Source organism: Corvus moneduloides, chromosome 6 (assembly GCF_009650955.1).
Source record: "Corvus moneduloides isolate bCorMon1 chromosome 6, bCorMon1.pri, whole genome shotgun sequence".
Taxonomy (NCBI): Eukaryota; Metazoa; Chordata; class Aves; order Passeriformes; family Corvidae; genus Corvus; species Corvus moneduloides.
Genome location: NC_045481.1, coordinates 38,875,445 through 38,896,935, shown reverse-complemented (window position 1 = coordinate 38,896,935; position 21,491 = coordinate 38,875,445). Strand labels below are relative to the sequence as shown.

The 21,491-nt window shown below is 38.0% G+C and overlaps 1 protein-coding gene across 11 annotated transcripts in view; it reads left to right on the top strand.

The window, feature by feature from the left end:
- Positions 1 to 21,491, top strand: part of PHF21A (PHD finger protein 21A) — a 135,239-nt gene that overhangs the window by 40,497 nt on the left and 73,251 nt on the right. For 8 of the 11 annotated variants that reach the window (XM_032113382.1, XM_032113378.1, XM_032113381.1 and 5 more), the window contains one exon: positions 700 to 786. In XM_032113382.1, the coding sequence (XP_031969273.1) occupies positions 700 to 786 (87 nt within the window). The remainder of the gene's footprint in view (positions 1 to 699; positions 787 to 21,491) is intronic. The other 3 variants (XM_032113384.1, XM_032113386.1, XM_032113388.1) reach the window with 1 other exon arrangement.

Below are 21,491 nucleotides of genomic sequence, written 5' to 3'. Positions count from 1 at the left end.
TAAGGACAGATGTTTCTTTAATTTCTTTTTATTTCAGTAGAAAAGAAAAAGTCCTGGTAAAAATTGTTTTCTGTCTACATCTTTCTAGTGATGCTTATGGCTTTAAAATCTGAAACTTAGGAAAGTGCTACTGTAAGCAAAGTGCTGATATGAATTATGTGCCAAGGCAAATGTAATTCTCTCTAGTACAGTCTAAGGCATAAACATACACGGAAATAAGGACTTAGGTATGTTTGCCTTCAATTGATATATGTGTCAATTAAGATTTAATAGATAAATTTGATACCCTACACAGTTAAATGTAAATGTCTTTGTATAAGTAGCATAGGTGAGAATGTTTTAGATAACATACCCTAGTGTACTGTTATATACAGTATGATACTATTGTATTGCATATTAACAAACATTTCTGGTTTAATTTGTAAACTTGGTGAAATGTACAAACATGCTTTATAATGTGAAAAGCACTAATGGATGTTTTAATGAAATCTTCTTTCCAAACTGGGCTATCTCTCTGAGTGCTAGAAAGGTCCTCTGATTATTGTTGCACTCAGCAACTTAAATAAGGCTTTGTTGAGCCATTTGAATTTTATTGACTGTACATCCAGAGGTGCTGTATTTATAGTACACTATGCAAAAACAAAAAACCCACCTTCCTGCTACTACTCTATGTTAACAAATGGAATATCTTTCTCACAGATATTTTTTCTTTCTAATCAGAACGCTGATTTGAAGAAACAGCTTCATGAACTTCAAGCCAAAATCACAGCTCTGAGTGAGAAACAGGTAGGGAAACAGAGATGTATTTTTAACACTGCGTTCTAAAGATGTCTCTTTTCCCAGCTTCCAAGAGAGCTGCTAAATCTTTAAGTGCAAAAATAAGCGTGGGCAACCAGACATTTTTGATTTTTATTGGATTTCTCAACAAAGGATAGGATGGGTTATTATGAGTCTATCAAACAAGAAACTAGTTTAATCAGTGGGAGCTATAGCAATTTTTCTTGTGTTGAAACTAATGTTTTCTATTAAGGGAGATGGAAAAATGGATTAATTTTGTCACTTTCTTTATTATTATCTTGAAACTTCTAAACTTGACCATTCTGGTTTAGGCAAATCTTTAGATTTTGGCTTAGTACGTCCACACTGTGTGTATGGGTGAGTATGCTGGAATTTTTCTTAATGTTAAGACCAATTAAATTTATGTCAGTTATGGGTACTTAATAGACAATTTGAAAATTAGTTGGATGCTTTTACCGTGATAAATTACACCACAATTGTATTATGTTTGCCATTTTGTAGGAATTCTCTTTGACAGCTCTAAAGTGTGAGTAGTAATTACAACTGAATGCTTAATAGAAAGATTGTTGAACTTGAACATGAGCCTTGTGAAGAAAAATAGTAATACTAGTAATAGTAATACTGAGGTACCCACAAAACTTGTTCTCACTTTTGTTTTTAAAAAAATAAAAGAGCTACACATACACAAACCCCTCATACACCACACTATCCCATCCCTAGTTAATTAACTAAAGCAGTCCCTTAATTGTATTGCTTAATGTGTCAATAATGGAACCAAATTAGGTCAATAGATTAGACCTTTGAAGAGGGAAAAAATTTTAGAGCCTAGGTGAATGCATGCGTGTCACAACTAGATACCTCCATTCATCTGTTACTAGTTGCATGTGTTCTGAGAATTACTATCCCTAAGAAAATGGCCAGACAGTGATTAACATTTATCTAGAAATTTTGTTTACTGAAAAAATTACAGTATGTTTTAATAGGGGAACAATGAATCTAGGAAAAAACATGTAAGGATAATAAAGAAAATGATTTTTTAATGAGAATAGTAGTTCAACAAAAACAGGTTTTGCTGATGTGATAGCACGCCTCTCTTGAAGATGATTTATTCTCTAAAACCAGCATGAGCCTCTGCATGTGGCTATGTCTCACAGCAAGCTGTTTCAGGATTCTCTGGTAAGCTCTGGATGCCCATGGTAATTTCAAAATGAGCTTGTCTTGATGCCATGGAGCAAACTGTATTGACTGCCAGTTCACGTGATGAGCATGGACAGGCAGTGAGATACTGAGTGGAATGTGAGAAACCAAGTACATCCTACTGTAACTTTTAAACTTGTTTTTATAACTCTCTAAAGTTGTGCTACAGAATGGTCTATACTAACATGTATTTTAAATTACCCATCACTAGAAATGGAGCTGTATCTTTTCTATTGAACTCCAAGTACTAAAGCACACTTGTTCATGGGATGACCATGGGTTAAGTTTCCAAAAGATGTTGAAAAATAAGTTTGACTTTACTTCTACTACACAACGAATACAGTCAGCATGAAGTCACAGTAGTTTACTTCTTTGTATTTTTGTGGGTTTGATTATCAGAACAACAGTGAACTTCTCTGTGGTTGTTGAAGTTTAAATATTTTGTTATCTCTACCACTGGACTGCAGAGCTGCCAGTGTTCCAGACAATAATGTTGTTAAAGTCGTATGACTGCTAAAATGCAATGATCATGGTAAATGTAAGTTCTGGGAAAAGAACTACAACTTCTCTATGCAGAGAAGTGCTCACTCCCTCTTTATTTACAGCAATCTATTGTATAGAAATCTGTGGCTTAGCAATGCAGTTGAGCAGCACCTTAGAGACTACAACAAAGCCCTTTTTTCTGTTTTCACTTTCACTTCTCTTCAGGAAAAATCATTATTATAAATTGCTTTATGGATAGAATATTAATCAACAATTTAATTTTTACACAGCATGGAGAAATGTGCAGTTTTGCATAGTAAATACAATGGTTTACATCATGCAGTGCTTGTGTTAAGAGCAGGTACAACATGTGTAATCTGTAGTCTTGTTTAGAGTCAAGTAGTTTTGATGCCTGATATCCAATGAGTAAACACTGAGAGCCCAACTCCACTGTGGACAGTTATAGGACGCATGATGGTCACTGTTCAATAAGCTTTTAATGAAGTTTGAGAAACTAAAGTTGCAGCCTGTGTGGTGTCCCTGTTGGAGACATGGAGCTGAGACCCTGGTGTTAGAGAGGCAGAATAATGAAATATTTCTGGCTTGTGAAATGTTATGTCACCCTAATGCATGCTTTTTCTTTGCTGTCTTATTTAATGAAGTTGGATGAAGACTTGTGCAAGAACCAAGTCAGTGGTAGGTTTAGCTAAAAGCTTTTAGTTGCTTTAGGACTTCCCTCCATTTCTGAAGCATTGTGAGAGTGGTGCCGACACTTGCTGCCAGTTGCTGCAGTGATTCATAGTGGCTTAGGTATCTTGCTGAGAATTAATAATGACAGTTCTGTTCAGAAGTTTGTGAAATTGAGGAGATCTGGCAAAGTACAAAAAGAAAGCAAGTAGGCTGTACAGTGTGTAGGCTTAAACCTAAAAAAAATTGTTAGCTGATGCAGGGTTGAACTGTTACAGCATAAGGTATGTCATATATTCATATGTTTTTTGAAAATGTCAGAGGTGAAAATAAAGTCTTTGATTTGTTACACCTGAGAGACGATGGAGCAGTGTATGCTGAGTGTGTTAACACTTGAAAGGAAAACTGCAAAAAGAGAAAAAACTTACTTGAAGATAACTTGCATTTGAAGGGCAGTAAACTTGAATCCTTCAGTCTAGCAGATTTCCCTCTGCTAGTCTCTTTGTGTTATTTTCACAGAGTTCTAAACTGTGCTTACTTCTTTTCTAATCTGAGGGCAATAAGGGGAATTCAGTTTAACAGTCTTGCTCCTCAGCTGTAAATGTGAGAGCTGCAGTCTGGAAACTCTGAATGCATTGGTTTTAAAAATGGTTTCCTCTTTCTTTCCCCACCCTCCTCTTCAGTAAAGAGAAGTCAAGAGTAACTTTTTTCAGAACAGTTGAAATTGCCAAATCTAAGCTTGGGTTGTAAATGTGAATTAATTCTGTTGCTTTGGAGCACTGTTTTTTATTATGTTTTCACATCTTTGGAAGAAAGTCATAGTCTTAGCACTTTTTCCTTTATATCCTATGACAGTGTCTTCTCTTAGCATTCTGATTTGTAGAATTTTACCCACAATAACTTATCACTACTTGGCTTTTGTCTGTGTTAAATACACTCTTTACAATAAAAACACCCATAAATAATGTATTTTTAAATTTTTCCATGAGGAAGTTTATCAGTGTATGTATCTCTCCCTGGTGCCTCTTTTGCCCCAAACTCTCTTGCAAAACTGGTGTTATAATATTTTGTATATGACTGAAATATTGCTAAGCTGTCTCAGACCTTTTATAAAGCTTAAATCATGATTAAACCCATACCGGCATGTAAACTTGGATTTCCCATTCTTCTCTTAATGTAACTCCACCTAGACTTCTCACTGTTGGTTTGTGAACTTAATTTTTGCATATCTAATGTACATTAACACTGGAGTAACTCAATTTAGGAAATGTAAGTGACCATTTTTTTGGGGGGGGTGAGGTGGCGTGGAAATTGTTGCCAGTGACACTGGTGAAATACTGAGGTAGAGCACGGCTAGCATAAAGGAGCAGGAGGGATGTAATCTTGAAATAGTACCTTTTCTTCTGCCTCTTTTCCCCCCATAGTTAATTTAGAAAAAAGAATATGAACTGACAGATATATCGAGTATGTATCGTAATAGTACTTTATTTCGCAGACAAGGAAGAGGTCATGTGGGCAGCAAAAAATGTGGGGTTTTTTAGCAATATCGTGTCAGATATAGAGGAATTTCTAAATATGTCCTTATAATCTCTTGGAAAAGTTAGAGCAATATTCTGTCTTAAATGTGGAAGAAAGCTTACACAAATAGTCTTTTCAATCTATGATAACAAGGTGATGGTGATAAGCATGTACTAAAAAAAATCACACGGCTCTTTCCCTTCTATTTGAAAATAAAATGCAAATGTCTCTTCCTGTAGTTGCAGTGAAATTCATTGAATCTTCAAGAAAAGTGTTGTGAAAACTAGACTTGTATTCTAATGTATTTCCTCTTGACATGGAAATAATAAAGTGGATCCCTTTATTATTTTGATTTCTGAAGAGCTGTATATATGCAGGAAAGAGTAATCAAAAATAGTTGTCAGCATATATATGCTAGATGGAGATACTTGTGGTTTTATTTTTTCACAGGGGAAAAACTCAAACATACTTTATTGTAAAGAGCAGTTGAAACTGTGGAATATAATTAGAAAAAATGCACACCATAAAAGCAGGTTTGTCTCTATTATTATGAATAGGCAAATCTAGTGAATTTTGCTTGTATTTAGAGTTTACAGCAAATTGAGATAGATGAGGTTATTCTAAATCCTGTATGTTCAGTGTGAGGCTTCTTTTAACCTTTTCACTAAGTAGCAAGTAATGAGAAAGGGGATTTGGGATAGATTTTAAAAAAGTAATTTAACCATGGTTTTGTATAGTTGAATAAGTGTAAACATGTGGTTTAGATTGACAAAGGAAACTTGTTATTTCAGTTTTCAAAAACTGTCAGGAATAGCTTTTAAGCATTACTGTTGCTATATTTATTACAGGTACCATAACTGAGTAATGAAAAGATTGGTAATGTGCATAAATTCATCCTATGAGACTGTTCTTCTTGAACAGTTGTCAATCATCATAAAGGTGAATTTTTATGGAGGCTTTTTGAGCACATTATCAGAAAATTGTACCTGGAGCATGTTCCATCGTGTTCTGTAAAGAAAAGAAGCAGTGTTTTGGTGAGAGGAAAGTAAGCTCAAGAAAGCTAGAGAGCAGGAGGAAAACTAGGTACAGTTAACTGAGTACAGGTAGGAAAGAGCACTTCATGCTTATGCATAAGAAGGTAGGCAAGTTGTGCCTGTGTGTTGTAGATATACCTGATGAACACCATCAGAACTTAGGACTCAAAATCTGGAAATAAATAATAAAATCACTACTTACTCCTGCCAGTTTTGTCTGGAGTTTCTGATACCTCCTTTCTCCAAGATTGATCGAAGGTGTATTAAAATGCCAGTTATTCTGTCAGCAATGGATCAAGTCTGCAAATATGCCATATGAACGTTTAGTTACTAATAACTTGAGGCAGGTGATGCTTAATTTCAGTTCCAGTTGTTTATCTGGAACTGTACATATTACTAAACACTGATCTTTTTTAAGTAAATGGCATGAATGATAAAGATATGCTAATTTCCGTGTAACTGCAAGCATCCATTTATGCCAACTGTTTATAAAGCAGTTGTAAAATATAGGAAAAAAAACTGTTTGTAGAATCTTTCTTGGACAGTTTGAAGTAGTCAGTCATTTTTTCCTGTCAAAAACATACTGGTCTATCTGGACATAAAGAGAAGTCAGTTAACTGCCTCAGTGAATTGTCAGATCCTTTTGAACCCTCTGATCGGTGTGAACAGCACCTGTTTAGAGGTGAATATTTGAGAAGTCTGCATAAGCTTACTATTTTAATCTTTGGCATTTATTTAATTTGCATCCAAATATTGTGTGAAAATGTGACTATAATGACTTCTCATTAAGTTATCATCTCCCATATTCTCAAGATATACTGTCTGAAGCAAATTTTGGATGTTGCACAGATGATTGTAGATAGGCAGAGTGCATGCATCTCTCCCTGCTGCCTCTTTTGCCCCAAATGCTCTTGCAAAACTGGTGTTATAATAATTTGTATATGACTGAAATATTGCTAAGCTGTCTCAGACCTTTTATAAAGCTTAAATCATGATTAAACCCATACCGGCATGTAAGCTTGGATTTCTCATTCTTTTCTTAATGTAACTCCACCTAGACTTCTCACTGTTGGTTTGTGAACTTAATTTTTGCATATCTAATGTACATTAACACTGGAGTAACTCAATTTAGGAAATGCAAGTGACCATTTCGTGATGTCATTAAAAAGAAGAAAAACTCTCCATGCCTCTTCCCTGCTACTCTACCCTCAGCACTGATTTTCTGGCTCAACTTTTAATTTTTGAGTTCACGCTGTATTTAAGCCAGATTTGGAGGCAGCTGGAGAACTTTTTTAATTGAACCTAGTTGGGTACATCTTTCATCTTCGTATAAGCCAGGGCATAACTCCAAAATAGCCTGCTCTGCTTGAGAATCAACATTGTAGATAGAAAATGGGCAATTAAACTACAGTGTTTCCTTGAAAATCCCCTACTGATGGAGAGAGTTGGTTATTAGCTGCTCCTGCATGTTTTGACTTGCTGGATAACCTCACACATCAGTAGTTATTTCAAGGCCTACTATTCCCTTTTCCCTTCTATACTTGAAGGGAAGGCAAGCGAAGCATTAGAAGATGACTGGGATTTAGGTTGTTTTGTATAGCACCCTTAAATGCCTCTTAGTTGGATGCTGGGAAAAGGGATTAAATCTACTAATGAATTTTTATAAATTAAAACAGATTAAAGTAGTTCATTCTGCTCTGTTCGGCATGCCTCGGTGGAACAACCTCACAGCCACAGAAGCAGTATTTTGATTTATTCCAAGTGTATCAGGGTTAGAAAAGGAATCAAATCCAGGGATCTGCTTTTTCAGAGCCTTATGGATCTTTGGTTGCTTTTGGAATTGTTTAGTCCCCAGCTTTTCTGAAGTGTGTTGAATTTTGGAAGGGAGAAGAGAGAAAGACAGTACGTCCAATATTTAGAATACAGGCAAAAGCTTGTCTCTGCTGTTTGTTCTCTGCTGCCTGCTACTTGCTTTGAAAATAAGCCACTTCCTGAAATGTGGTGGTTTTTTGCGCTATGAGTTACTGACTGTAGTACAGCTATGGGCTAAAATACTTTTATTAGTAAATATTATCTCATTTGTTGGTACTACACCAAGAACAAGACTGACTTGAGTAGACAGTGTTAGGTGGTATTTTCCAACATGTGGGTCATGTGTTACACCCTCATAAGGTATTGAGGAACCACTCAGTTCAACTCTTGGTGAGTACGTTTGAAAAGGACCGGGATGGATGTGATAATGTTGCATCGCTTCTGTAGTGCTAGTTTGGAATTTTCCTGTTAATTGTACTGGCTTTTGCAAGTGGACTAAGGGTCCTTTGTGGTGGAAAAATAAAGAGGAAATACACCTTTCTGGAAGTGATTTAAAGAGATGACATGTTAGGGAAGCATGAGTGGGCCAAATGCATGTACACTATTTATAACGGGTTTTTTTGGGTTTCACTTTTCTAATTGAATGTTATCTGTCCTTATTACTCTCACTATGAATTTTTTCCCTCATTTTATTGTGGAGACTGGGATAGGCTTGGATTTCAAAGGGCTTAAAGAGTGAACAAACCTAAAGTATTAAAGGGTAAGAATGCCCTTCACAGAGTTTCATGAGTCTCTGTGGTTTCTTTTCTATATGGACACTGTTGGAAGCAGAGAATGCAGTCTTCATCCTTAGAAAATCTTTATGTTCACTGAGTGATAGTCTGGTATACATTTTCTGTTCATGGAAATAGTTAAGAATGTTTTATTTTCTTCAAGTATGGGCCAAGTCGATGCGAATTCACCTAGTCCTGGTCATTCTACAGAGGCACTTTCTTTCAGTATTCTATTCACTTCTGAGCTAACTTCTCAAATACTTCTTCTGACCTTCAGAAACTCCTGAAGGAGTATGGTCTCTTTAGAGCAACTTTTCCCCTGCTGTTAGATTGCAAGTTAGCAGAGACACTTGACATAGTGTCAGGGAAGATAGGTGGTGGCCAGACAAAATGCAGGTTTTCTTGGTGTGGTTTTGGTTTTGTTTTGATTAGGTCCATTATTCTTTGAGCTTCTCTTTTTGTTGTCCTTTGTCCTAAGTTTGTCAAAAGTGGTAGTGAAGTGCAAGGGATCTTCTTCAACTTTCCCCACTAATTGTAACATAACAGGTTGATTTAGGCAGTGGTGACTGCAGAATTCTGATGGAAATTTTGCTGAAATGAAGTCTAAATGTGGGGGATCCGTAGAGTGGTGGAGACTCTACCAGGAGGCAATTCAGACAAGGGAACTTAATTTTTACTGTTCTGTGTTGGCTTTGTGAAGGCAACTCTCACTCTACTTACTATAAAAAACTACTATGAAGATTAGGCTTCAGTTCACTACTTGTTTTCCCTACAGAGTTTATCTAATGTGTTTTGTGATAAAGAATTCTTGTTCAATTCTGTCTCTTTTTAATTCTAAGTGTCTTCTTACAGAGGGCTTTTGAAAGCTAGCAGGGAGAAAGCCCTTGACGTAGGATGAACCCAGACTGCCCTGTGTAGCAAGGAGAAATGAGCCCGTTTTTTCCTTATTCAGCAAGAGAAAACCTCAGTGATTGTTTATACTGTTTCTAGAAGGAAGAGTTTGTTTATCTTATTTTTCCTTTAAAAACAGAAAAATTACATTGGAACTATAATACATGATATGAATTTTTGAGATATATGCTTTAGAGCTGCCTGATGTTCTGCAGAACAGCGAGTGACTATCCTTTTATTTCAGACTTCTGAAAATTTGAATACTTGGCAGTATTTAAGCCTGTGGAGTCTTGCTCCATATCCATTCACTCTCTTTATAAATTGCTTCATTTTCAGTCTAATATGGCAGTTTTTCAGAGCAGCGGTTGGTTCTTTAGAGTTGCGGCCAACCCAGAGTGGAGTGGAAGTGCATGAGTGTCAGCAGCTTTCTAGCATCAAAAGCTCCATACACACACCTTTGGGCTAGTAATAAATGCTTCAGCAATCAACTTGGACAAAATTAGGTTCTTGGATTCTCCAATTCATCCTAAATTTTGTCATATATCTCAAGGAACAGACATGTCCCATTCTCCAAGTAAATAATTTGGTAAAAGCAGTTTGCAGCATCCCAGTACACTAAGCTCTTAACATTTGTCTGCTGGGCAATTAAAATTGTGTGGCCTAAAGGTACTGTTCTCTGTTTGAAACTTGGAAACTTAGTGTATATTAACTTCCTTTTAATATTCACTTAGGCATGACTATCACAAAATAGATTTGGAATTTATAGCAGAAGAAGGTTCTTAGGAGAACCAACGAGAGGCTCAGTAATTTCTCTCAAATTACTCTTAAATGCATTCAAGTAGTTGCATAGCTTTTTTCTGACAGTTTCAAGAATCAAGAATGAAATTTCTGCAAAGGTCTTAATTTTTGAGCAAATACAATTTAGTTAAATGGGAAATGCAGATACTACAAATTCAGTTTTGATCTGTTAATGGAAAGATCTTTTGGACAAGGTTTTTAGTTATGAAATGTAGGAGTTATGAATTTGCAGATCAATTTGCGTTCTTGAATATCCTCTACAACCTTTTGTTTAGAGCTATGTGCATCCTCTGCTAACAGGAGCATTGGGCCAGGCCTTCAGTGAGTGTCAATTCAGATTTTAAAATCTAATAAATCCTATGGTAGTGTTCAGTAAGCACTGATATGAAGACACTTTTAATTATTAGCTTTTCATCTATTCTTCTGCTTAGACTAGCAATCTGAAGGCCTTTAAATCCCACTTACATGGAGAGCTATAGAGAGAAATCTTCAAGAACCCACAGAAATTGACACTTAGAATGCAAACATCTCTAGGTGCTGCAAGAAGTCAAGCGGTCTCACCAGCAGACAAACAAAATGGTCTGTTGGGCAAACTAGCTTGCTGGCTGGATGGATTTGCAAACAGGATGTTTTTTGTGGTGACCAAAATTTGCTGGGTGTAATATTAGTCATAAAACCCGAGTACTTAGAAGAGAGGAAATAAATAGCCAAACATTTTTGGAAACAACTGTACTACCTGGGTGTACCTTACTGATGCTCTACAATACATTTTCCTGGATAAACCAGGTAAAAACACAGCTGATGGTTTTGTTGTGTCTTTGTAGTAAATGCCAAAAGCATTGCTTTTATCATTTGCAGTAGGAAGGTGCATTATGGTAGTATAAAAATGTGTCAGGTTCTGTATCCCTAAACCTTCATTTTTCTTTTGAGAATGCAGGCAATAATCAAAGTGTTATGTGGGACAACCCTGCAGCAGCGGTGTGACACTATATGGGACATTAATATAGTGTACCTGTTTATGGTAACATCACCTTGGACTGCAATGTGGCAGTGGTAGGTTTAAGTCCATATATGATACACTGGGGTTTATATTTGAATAACAAGAGACAGTTCCTGTCCTCATGGTCAAGAACAAAGTTTCCAACTTGAAATTCTGTATTTCTTTTATTCTGCTTTTTAGTTCTGAATAGAAAATGCTACCTTTAAATTTCTTTAGAACAAGAGTTAGTATTTAATAAGCTTGTACATCCCCTATGATAGTCAGGTGTGCTCTGAAAGCACTCGTGCTACTGCACAGTGCATATGAAGTAATCTAGGTAGCACTTTTTAGAAAGTAAGGGGCAAATAGACAGGTTCTGCCCTTTCCTCTTTCTTTTTCCTGCTTCTCTTTTTGCTGTATTAAGTGATGTAAACACTTTATTCCATCATTTCATAATGGGTTTTATGTCATTTGGTTTTAGCTGTGTGGAGCTAAACTTGATGTACTTCTGAGAATAATCTTTGTGAGTTCCAAGTTATTCAAAAGTTGCTTGAATGAAAATTGCTGATCATTTGAAGCTTTGCAGGTGATAGGATCTCCTTCACCTTCATAGTTCACTTAATTATTTTGAATGCTGTCTGTTTTGCTAGATTTTAAATTTCTCTGTTCAGGAAAGTGTGTTTTAAACACCATGTGTGTTATGGCATTTAGCAGATAGTTAGCTTTCCTTCTGACCTCTCTCGAGTTAGCAGGAGACCCGCTTAACTGACACACATACAGTCATTTTGAGCCTTAGCTTTCAAAAATATTTTAGTGGGTCAAATGTCTCCAAAATTTCATTTCATCCTTTATTTGCCTTTAAAATATTAATGACCAGCTCTTGCAATATGCTGATTAGGACTAGAAAATGCTGAGACAAAAATTCATCTTAGCGCTTATGGTCCTAGAGGTTTTTCTGTGTTTAGTTACATGTATCAGCCCATATAAAATACTCTAAGATCTTTTTAGTTTGAGTCCCTTCCTTGAAAAGGCAAGGTTTGACTTATTGTCTCATAAACTTCTGTATGAGAGGGGGAATGCTTTGTTGTTTAAAAATTTACCCCACTTTGGGGCATGTGACAGTGGTATTTTCCTGTTTGTTTGGGGGTTTTTATTACAATTATACCCACAACCCACAGGATAGGGTGTCTGTGCTCTATTGAACGGATTGGGATAGCCAGTAAATCTCAGAGCATAGATCCCTTGTCCCCTTCCTCCCCACTTTGAAAATCAATTGTATAAATTTCTAAAAAGTTAAATTTTCTGCTAACAGTGTCTAATACCAGCATCACATTCTAAGGCCATGCAGAAATGCTGGGTGCTGTAATAATCCTTGGCTCACTTGGTAAACCCTACAGTAAGACTTGGTAGCATTACTGCTGTGTCAGGCTGAAAGATGAATCCAATTATCTTGGACCAGAACAGGGGCAGGAGTGTGTCTGAGCCAAAAGTGAGGAAGACAGGACTGCAGAGGCCCTGTTAGCAGCCAGCTCTGAGGAGAAAGTTTGCACTAAACTTGGTGTTGTTACTGGGTCTTTTTTCTTATCAGTGAGTTTGGGTATTGGGGTATGTGTGCTTCGATTTGAAGGTTTTGTAGGAGCTTGGCCTATTCTCACATGGTCTTTGTCTGCCTTACTGGTGTTTGGTGGGCAGTGTTTGTATCTCTTTGGCTGTAGCTTTCTCTCTGTTATTGAAGAAGTCATGACATAAGGTGCTGATTGATGCCAGAAGAGAAAGTTTTGCCTCTGGTGCTTGGGTTCGGATTGTGAGTTGCACCCAGATGCACTCTCAGCTCTTCAGAACAGTTGCCAATCTGTTTGCCCATCTAGGCTCTATTTGCTTGGTGTTTCCCAGCGTCCATTTCTGCTTTCATACCTGCTTTTAATGGAAGCTGTCCAGCTGTGCCATGTGTTTACCTCTTTCCTGCTTGGACTATTCCTATTCACTGGAGATTAAGCCCTTTATGCAGCCCACTTACTATTTCTGGGAGCCAACAAAGAGGAGAGAGTTTGGAGAGAGGGAGGGATGCATCACCAGAAAGGATGGTGCGGCTTGTACATATCCTGTTTGCACTGATGTATGCTGTGGTGGTTTTACAACTGGGAAATGGCCTTCAAGTAGGCCTGTGCTCTCAGTGTGCTGGGAAAGATGTGAAGACGATGGGTAGCAAATGTAGTACCATAAGAAATAAAAATCACGTATTATAAGGCTTCAGGTAATTTAATGTTTGTATTTAAACTGCTTTAGTAGAGAGCCCAATTAAGTTCTATAGAAAACAAAGTAATAAGAAAGTATCCTTAAATGTATTTTTTTTCTACAGTGCATTCTGTTACCTTGCCTGCCCTAAAAAATGCAGACTGTTTTGAAATCTTTTATTCTGTAGGGCTGAGTGCGTTTCCATAAATCATTTAATTGTTGTATGGCATATAAGGTATCGAAAGAGTTATTCTCTGTCTGTGCTGCCCATTATAGAACATAAATGTTTCTTTAAGAAGCTTTTTGACTTTTTATTTTTGTAACAGGCCTTGGGTAACTCAGACTAGAGAAGTACCTGCTTTTTTAAAGAAATGCTTGACTTACACAGAAAATACCCCCCCCAAGCCTGCTTTTTAAAAATTGCTATTTTCTTTGTCTTTTCCTAATGGTCCTTGAAAGACTGTAAGCAGGTTGCTGAGAAATATCTATTTAAGAACATCCTGTGGTTGGGCTGATGATAACACTTGGTAGTGTCATTATGTGGAGTTACTGAAGCACTGTGCAGAAATGAGGAAAGTCAGATTGCACTTCTTTATGTTGTCTTCCTCTGGAGCTAGTGCTTCCAGCACTGTGCTTCCAAGGCATCAAATTCACTGTATTTCAGAGACAAAACTGAGTTAGTATCCCATACTTTATCATTTTGTAGGCTGTGATTATACGGCCACTTTGATTATGCTTCAGATTCGACAGCTGCTGTGAAAGCTGTGACTTGTCCTCCTACCTGGTCTAGCTGCTGACTTCTGCCCCTCTTATGCTGGAACTAGTGCTCATGTTGCTATGCTGTGACTGGAGTCAAAAAGTTGTCTGGCTGAAGACTAACTCTGAGATGTGCCATTTTTTGAGCATGTTCCATTTTGCTCACCTGGCTTGTGTGCAGTCACATGAACACAGCTTTTGACATAAGGGAAGTAGCAGAAAGGAAGGACTGAAACAAAGGAAGGGTGAAACAATTTTCATTTGATAACTCTGTATTTATCCTGGCCTAAACAGCTGTGTAACCACAGCTTTGAACCCAGTCTGTGGCTTGGTAGTCTCCCTTTTCCAGGGATGCAGATCCTGTAAATGTACCTGCTGCTCCTAAATGGCAGAAAGGAAGGTAGGCTGTGTCTCTCTTGTTTCTCCCACTGGAATAGCTGATCCACACAGTAGCCCTATGCATGAAGCAGCCACAACAATGGTAGTGCGCCCAGATGACTGGGACTGAAGTACAGAGGATGGAGATTATTACAGGTGGACACGGAAAATTTCTGTTTAAGCTTTGCATTTTGTTTGTCACAATTGATACTGTTTTCAGTATTACCTAACAGTACAAGTATGAAGATGAAGCACAAAAAGAAATCCAAAATAGTTCTTGAGCATTCTTTGAAGAACTGAATTCCTGTAACTTGAGTTGTATATAGGAAGAGCAGCTGACAGCAGAGAGCAACCTGGTTTCTGACAGCATTATGATTTTTGTTAAGCAAATTTCAAACCGAATTACTTGGAGACAGAATTTTAAATTCTGCTTGAGAGTTTATGTTGCAAATCCTGAGGGTTTATATAGGTCATGTGTAGTAGGTCCAAGCAGGAAGCAATGAAGTATCTGAAATCTTATATAAAGTCCTTGTTTATTCCTTAATCTCTGGCTTTGAATAAAACAATTTATGGACAACAGAAAATCAAACCTAAATGGTAGTCCACTGTGGCTATCCTCACTCCTGCTGCCCAGTTGTGAAAATGGAGGATGCTGGTAAATTCTGCCTAGGAGGATGTGAGTTTTTTCATCAGCTGCTTTTGTTTTCAGTGGTCTTACACAGCCATAGCTACAGTGAGAATTTGTCCTGTACGTGGAGCTTGGTTAAAAATTGTTGGGTCGTTTTTTATGTGTGAATTGGAATATAAACAAGGGGATTTTTTTTCCTCCTAAGTTCTTCAGAGTTGATTCAGCTTAAATAATAATAAAGCTATTTGTTTGGGACATCTGGGTTGTATTGGTTTTGTATGGCAAAGTTTTGATAGCAGGGAGGCTACAGGGCTGATTTCTCTGAGCATCTACTGGAAGCTTCCCCTATGTCCGACAAAATGATTCCAGCTGGCTCCAAGATGGGTCTGCCATTGACTGAGGCTGAATCCATGAATGATGGTGGTAGTGCTTCTGGGTTAACACATTTAGGAAGGAAGAAAACAAAGTTGTTGTGCAGAAGAAGATAGCAGCCAGAGAAGGGAAGAGTGAGAATGTGTGAGAGAAATAGCTCTGCAGACATCAAAGTCAGTGAAGAAGGAGGGGCAGAAGATGCTCCAGGTGCTGGAGCAAACATTCCCTTGCAGTCCATAGTGCAGAACGTGGTGAGTCAGGCTGTGCCTCTGCAGCCCATGGAGGTGTCCAATGGAGCAGAGGTCCACCTGCAGCCTGTGGAGAAGCCCACATCAGAGCAAGAGGAGGCCCAAAAGAAGGCTTGTGACCCTGTGAGAAGCCCTTGCTAGACCCTAGAGAAGCCCTGTTCGCAGGCAGGACCTGTGTGCCTGAGGAGAAGGGAGCCCACGCTGGAGCAGATTTGCTGTCAGGACTTGTGACCCCATGGGGAAGCTATGCTGGAGCAGTGCATTCCTGAAGAATTGCACCCCATGGAAGGGACCTGCTCTCAGCAGTTTGTGATGCCCTGTAGGAAGGACTCAGATTGGAGAAGTTTGTGAAACTGTCTCCTGTGGAAGAGACCCCACACTGGAGCAGTGGAAGGAGTCCTCCCCCAGAGGAGGAAACAGTGGCAGAAAATACACGTGATGGACTGACCATAACCATTCCCATCTCCCTGCGCCTCAAGGCAGGAGGAGATAGAGAATCAGGAATAAAATTTAAGTCTGGGAAGGAGGAAGGGGTGGGGGGACAGTGTTTTTAAGATTTGAATTTGCTTTTCATTATCCTTCTCTGATTTCCTTGGTAATAAATTAAATTTCTTTAAGTCGAGTCAATTTTACCTGTGACAGTAATTGGTGAGTGATCTCTCCCCATCCTTATCTTGACCCACAAAACTTTCTATTTCCTCTCTCCCCTGTCCAGTTGACAAGGGGATTGACAGAGCAGCTTTGGTGGGCACCTGGTGTACAGCCAAGGTCAAACCACCACAGGGGGAGATGGCTTTGGTGTTTTTATTTAACTGTAAGTAGCAATCGACCTACTGAGGAAGACAGCTTTTCTGCACTCATGTTTCAAAGTGCAGCTGAGTCTAACAGAAAGCTAGATGTATGACTTAGCAAAATCATTTTCAGAATCAAGAATTCTAGAGGCTAACTTCAGTCCAATGTTGTAGGGTATCATTTTAGATTAATATGTTGCAGTTATTCTTAGGATATTTGTAACTTGATCATTAAAAAAATGCTCAAGAAACTCAAAGAATGCTAAAGCATGAGAATATGGGCATTCTGATTTAATTAAAAATTACCTTTTGGGGCAGGCACTTAGAAGAGGTCTTCTGCTTTTTCCAAGCAGGGCAACTTCTGAGTTTTCTGCTCCTCTGCCCCCTGAAAATTGCACATCATAATTGCTTTAAACGGTAGCAGGGTGTGGGTAAGGAGGAAAGACATCTGTGAAACTTTAACATGCTGTGTGCTGATGCAGTCAGGTTGTTCCTGGACAAAGCAGCAGCCAGGTCCTTAAGAAAAGAATTGTAAATGACAAAGACTAACATAATGGTGCTTAAAAACAGTTGAAAAACTTCCTCCTGCCCTACCAAGCTACCACAGCCACTACAATGAAAAAAGAAATTTGGAGAAAATTCTCTTCCCATTCTCAAACAGTCTAGATATCACAAACTATGTCATCTCAGAGATGCTCACTATGCAGGGATAGGCTTTGTTACATCCTTTGACCCTGGCTTATATTTGTTCTATTTCGCCCTCCTCAAAGTGCACTGCTAATAGAGCACATAGTTTGACTCTGGAGACACGAACTCCTGTAGGATGCTTCTTGGAAGTGAGTTATGCCTCAGTGGTAAGAAATAAGATTGTTATGAGACAGGAAAGTGAAAAAGATGGAGAAGTTCAGGCTTGGGGTATACTCAAGAGCATATAATGCAAGTTTTATTTTTGTAATGTTCATTCCAGGCTGATACCAAAATTGGTGTTTTGATGGGGTAAGTTGAAATCTGTAGGTACAAAGGGAGCTACAGAGGTCAGCTGGTACAACCTCCTGCTCAAAGCACATATGTACTTCATGAATACAGAGTGATACCACTCTCCCAAAAGGATTGATTGACTGGGCTTGCATTATTTGAATGGAAGTATAAGTTGTTTTCCCATTTGTGTTATTTAGTATCCCTGTCTGATCTCAGTGCATGTGCCATCAGTCTTAATACATTCACTTGTATATTTGACAATTTATTTTCCTGGGATGGAAAACCCCCTCCATTGCAATGTTTTAGGAAGATGTTTTGAAAACACTGGTGGTTTTTTTCTAAAGCTTTTCCAGGGCATTAACATTGCTGCAGCTCTGCTGGCACTAACACCAAAAGGAGGGGTGCTGTATGCAAATATTTTTTGTTACTGTAGTGTCTGCTAACTTAATGTGAAAGTAAGCAACCAATGCCTCTCTCCTGTGCATCCAACCTTTATTAAATGCAGTAGATTTGGAGAGGTGCTATGACAAGGAGATAAATGTTTTCGTTTGTCCATCTGCAAGGTCTTATTCCAGTCTGAAAAGAGTCTTAAACGGAGTGTTCCAATGTCAGTGTTTCAGATGGGATTTTTCTTACTCAGGTATAGTCTAGAGCTGTTGCTAAACTTGTATTTATTTTTTTAAATTAGTGTGGTTTTATGAGAATGTGAGGAGTGCAAAGCTTACTGCATTTTCTGCTGAATGTCAGCTCAGTTTATTCTCTGTACACATGTAAAAGATTATTCTAGAGCCAGCTCTGTCCCTTACACAGTTAATTAACCCCCCCTGCTGTGGGCCTAGATATGTGCTCTTGCTGTTCAGTGAGGTGTGTGAATTGACTGCAGAACACAGAGTCTTGTGCAGGCTGTACAGAGGGAGAGAGCCTCCAAGAAACACAGTGAAAGATGATGGGGTAGCATGTGGCTTCATAATCCGTCATGCTGAATGCTAGTAAAGCTTGCAGAAATTGGGGATTTCGGATAAAATAGGTAACTACAGAAAGGTACAGCTTACCACTGTATGTAATAGCTAGTCAGTTTTTAAGCCATTACTTTAGGAACAAACAATAATAGATGAAAACATCAATAACCTGGAAATGTTCTTCAGTATTTCAAGTATTTGAAACTCTCTAGTAACTACATAATCTGATACAAGTACCTGTTAAAGGACTGACTTGTACTCTTAAAATACAGATGCATGCCATCCTAGAGGAAGACAACATACAAACCCTGGAAAATCAGTAAAAACAGTAACAATGCTGCTTCTGTTTAATGAAGTTTAATGAAAAAAATAGAATAATTCTTTCAATGTGTATTTTTATTGCAGAATTAACCCAGTTAGTTCTCAGGAGTTTTCACAGTCTTATTTCTATAAAAACTTCTATACAAATGCACACACCAAACTTCCACTGAATTTGGCATGCTTTGAAACTCAGCTGCTGCAGCAGAGTCTCCATTAAGTATTGTACAGTATTTTTTAATTGACCGCTTTTGAATAGTAGTCTATTGTGATAGATTTTAAATGGCTTTTTGTAGTTTCTTTCTGTTGTGTATATGGAAGGGTAGGCAAGTTCTAAAAGTGGGAAGGACATACCACTTACTATAAAAAACACAAAAGCAAGCTGTGCTAGGGCCTGAAGTCCTATCAGCAAATAGTAGGTACTTTGTTACCTGTGCGAAGACAGTAACTGGGATATAGCAAGAGTATCCCTACTCCCATCAGCTTGAATCTGCATGCCAGTCATACTAGCAAACTGCAGCATTAATATGCAAAGTGCTTATCTCACCTTCAGGGAAGTGGATGTGGAAATTAAAGCCTTTCTTCTGTCCAGCTCGAAGTGTGAATTTTAGCCTTGTTTCGAATTTCCACCAGGCCTTTCCTTTCGGTCTCTCCTGTGTTGATAGTGGCATTACCTGCACATTCATGCTGGGCCAACTCTGGCTGCTGATTGTTTTGGTTCCTGTGTGTGACACTGGCTATGGGGACTGTCCTGCTTTAACAGGGTTGGCCCTTGCATGTAAACATTTATTCTGAGTCCTATTACCTTCCACACACATACATGTTATGTGACATAATTCAATTCTTGACTAGGTTGCTCACTGGAAACGTGGATTCAAATGTGAATTTTGCTTAACTGTGAGCTGGCAGATGTCAGTCTGTATTTAAGGATATACAATAAATAACATAAGATCTGCAGTGTTTTCCTGTAACTTTCATGCGTCTTCATCCCATCTGCGAATGCTTCCACATTTTACACAGTTGACTGAGGAGTCAAAAGAGTTTCAGTAAAAAGAGGTAGGACGTATTCCCTCACATACTGTGAAAAAGGGCATGTTAGCACTCTATGGCTGTGCAGAAAGGGCACATGGATGCTCTGTAATGTGGAAAATCTTCAGACCAGGGATAATCAAATTTGAAAGTTTGATTTCTAATGCTGTTGAAGTGATAAAAATACAAGGGGCTTTCTGTTTAACTAGTGTCCCTTAAATGGCTGGTTTAAAATTTAATTACACTTATGATATGCTGATCTGTGTTGCTCACCCTAAAGCATCCCAGCTGCTCTGATGATGATTTTCAGTTGCTTGGAAGGAGGAAGGAACTGAGAGGGTACTCATGAAAGGAAGGGGGGAAGGGGACACTACAGTTTTGGTCATTCTCATTATGAAGTTTAAAGCAAAAAAGAGGAGGAAAAAAAGACGTTTACCATCTGTATTTTCCCCTTACTGTTTCACCATATTCTCTTTTCACAGAACACATTTGCAGCACGTTCTGTTCAATGAGTAGGTAAAAAAAAAAAAAAAATCATAGTCTGAAAGTTAGGAACTGCTCTGAATTCTAATTCCTACTTTCCTGTCATTCACTGGATGTACTTACAAAAGCTTTTTGCTTCTCTGTGCCAGATGCCTGATCAATTAAACGTGGCTCAGAGTATTTCATCAAGTGACTAAGTAGCTGAAGATACATTAATTTCTGTTTACAAACTACCTAGAGTGTGCAAAGAGCTACATTACTATTAAATATAAGCAATCTGATACTGCACACATGGGCATGGACATGGAAGCACACTGTTGTCCGTATAGCTATACATATAGCTGTGTATAAATGGTATGTCTTCTGATTTTTAAAATAATGTCTTTTTAAAGACTGTATTTTTTTAAAACCCTTTACATGTGGAAAATCGTATGTGGAAAAACTTTCAGATATATTTTGGTCTTCCAAGGGAGAATGCATGCAAGGCAATAAAAGCTTTTTCACTAGGCAGTAATGTTTGTGCAAGTGCATTACTTAAATAGTGAATTTAAGGAAGGGAAGAAAGAGAGAGCTTCTGCAGGACCCCTCCTCCTTTCCCAACAAAAGCAGTTAAAAACAAATCTAAGCTAAGTGTAAATTTAAACATTTTAAGATGCAACATTTTAACAGCACATACATTGCAAACAAACATGCATTAGTATTAAACTGGGGGAATTGAAACTTGGTTGAAGCTCCTTGCAGCAGGGTGATAGTTTAAAGAAGGCTGATCAAAGGCTATCAAACTAGTTTTACTTTCTGCTGAATTTAAAGAAGGCATAATCTAGATAGAAATAATGTCTTGACGTAAATTTTTTTTGTGAAGATTTGGGTAGGTTGTAGTGTTTCTCCGCTTCTTTTCTTCAAGTACACTGTATTAAAAGTTGTCAGAATCAATCTATCCTTGAGCAACTTATCTCAGTTTTGAAATGGGTTTCAGTCAGTGCCATAGTGGTAAGTTTATGCTGGCAACTTCAGCGCCCAGTGAGAGAGTTTTGTTAATGTATGGCAAAGATGGAAATATGTTTAAAGCTGTTAGCAACAGACCCAAACGTGCCCAGTTCCCTTGATTTACTGCAAATTCAATTATTAAATGGCCTGATATAAATCATTAAATGCACATTTTACAGTTCTAAGAGAGATTAATTTTTCATTGTTTTCCTCACATGTAGCCACCTTATCTACAATTTATAGTTCTGAGGGCTAGGAAAATTATTAGAGGAATGTCCTTCAGGATGCTGAAGTGAAATACTCACATCAGTAATCCTGTTTGGAATGTTTGCTTCTGGCATCATCGCTCGTAAATGTAA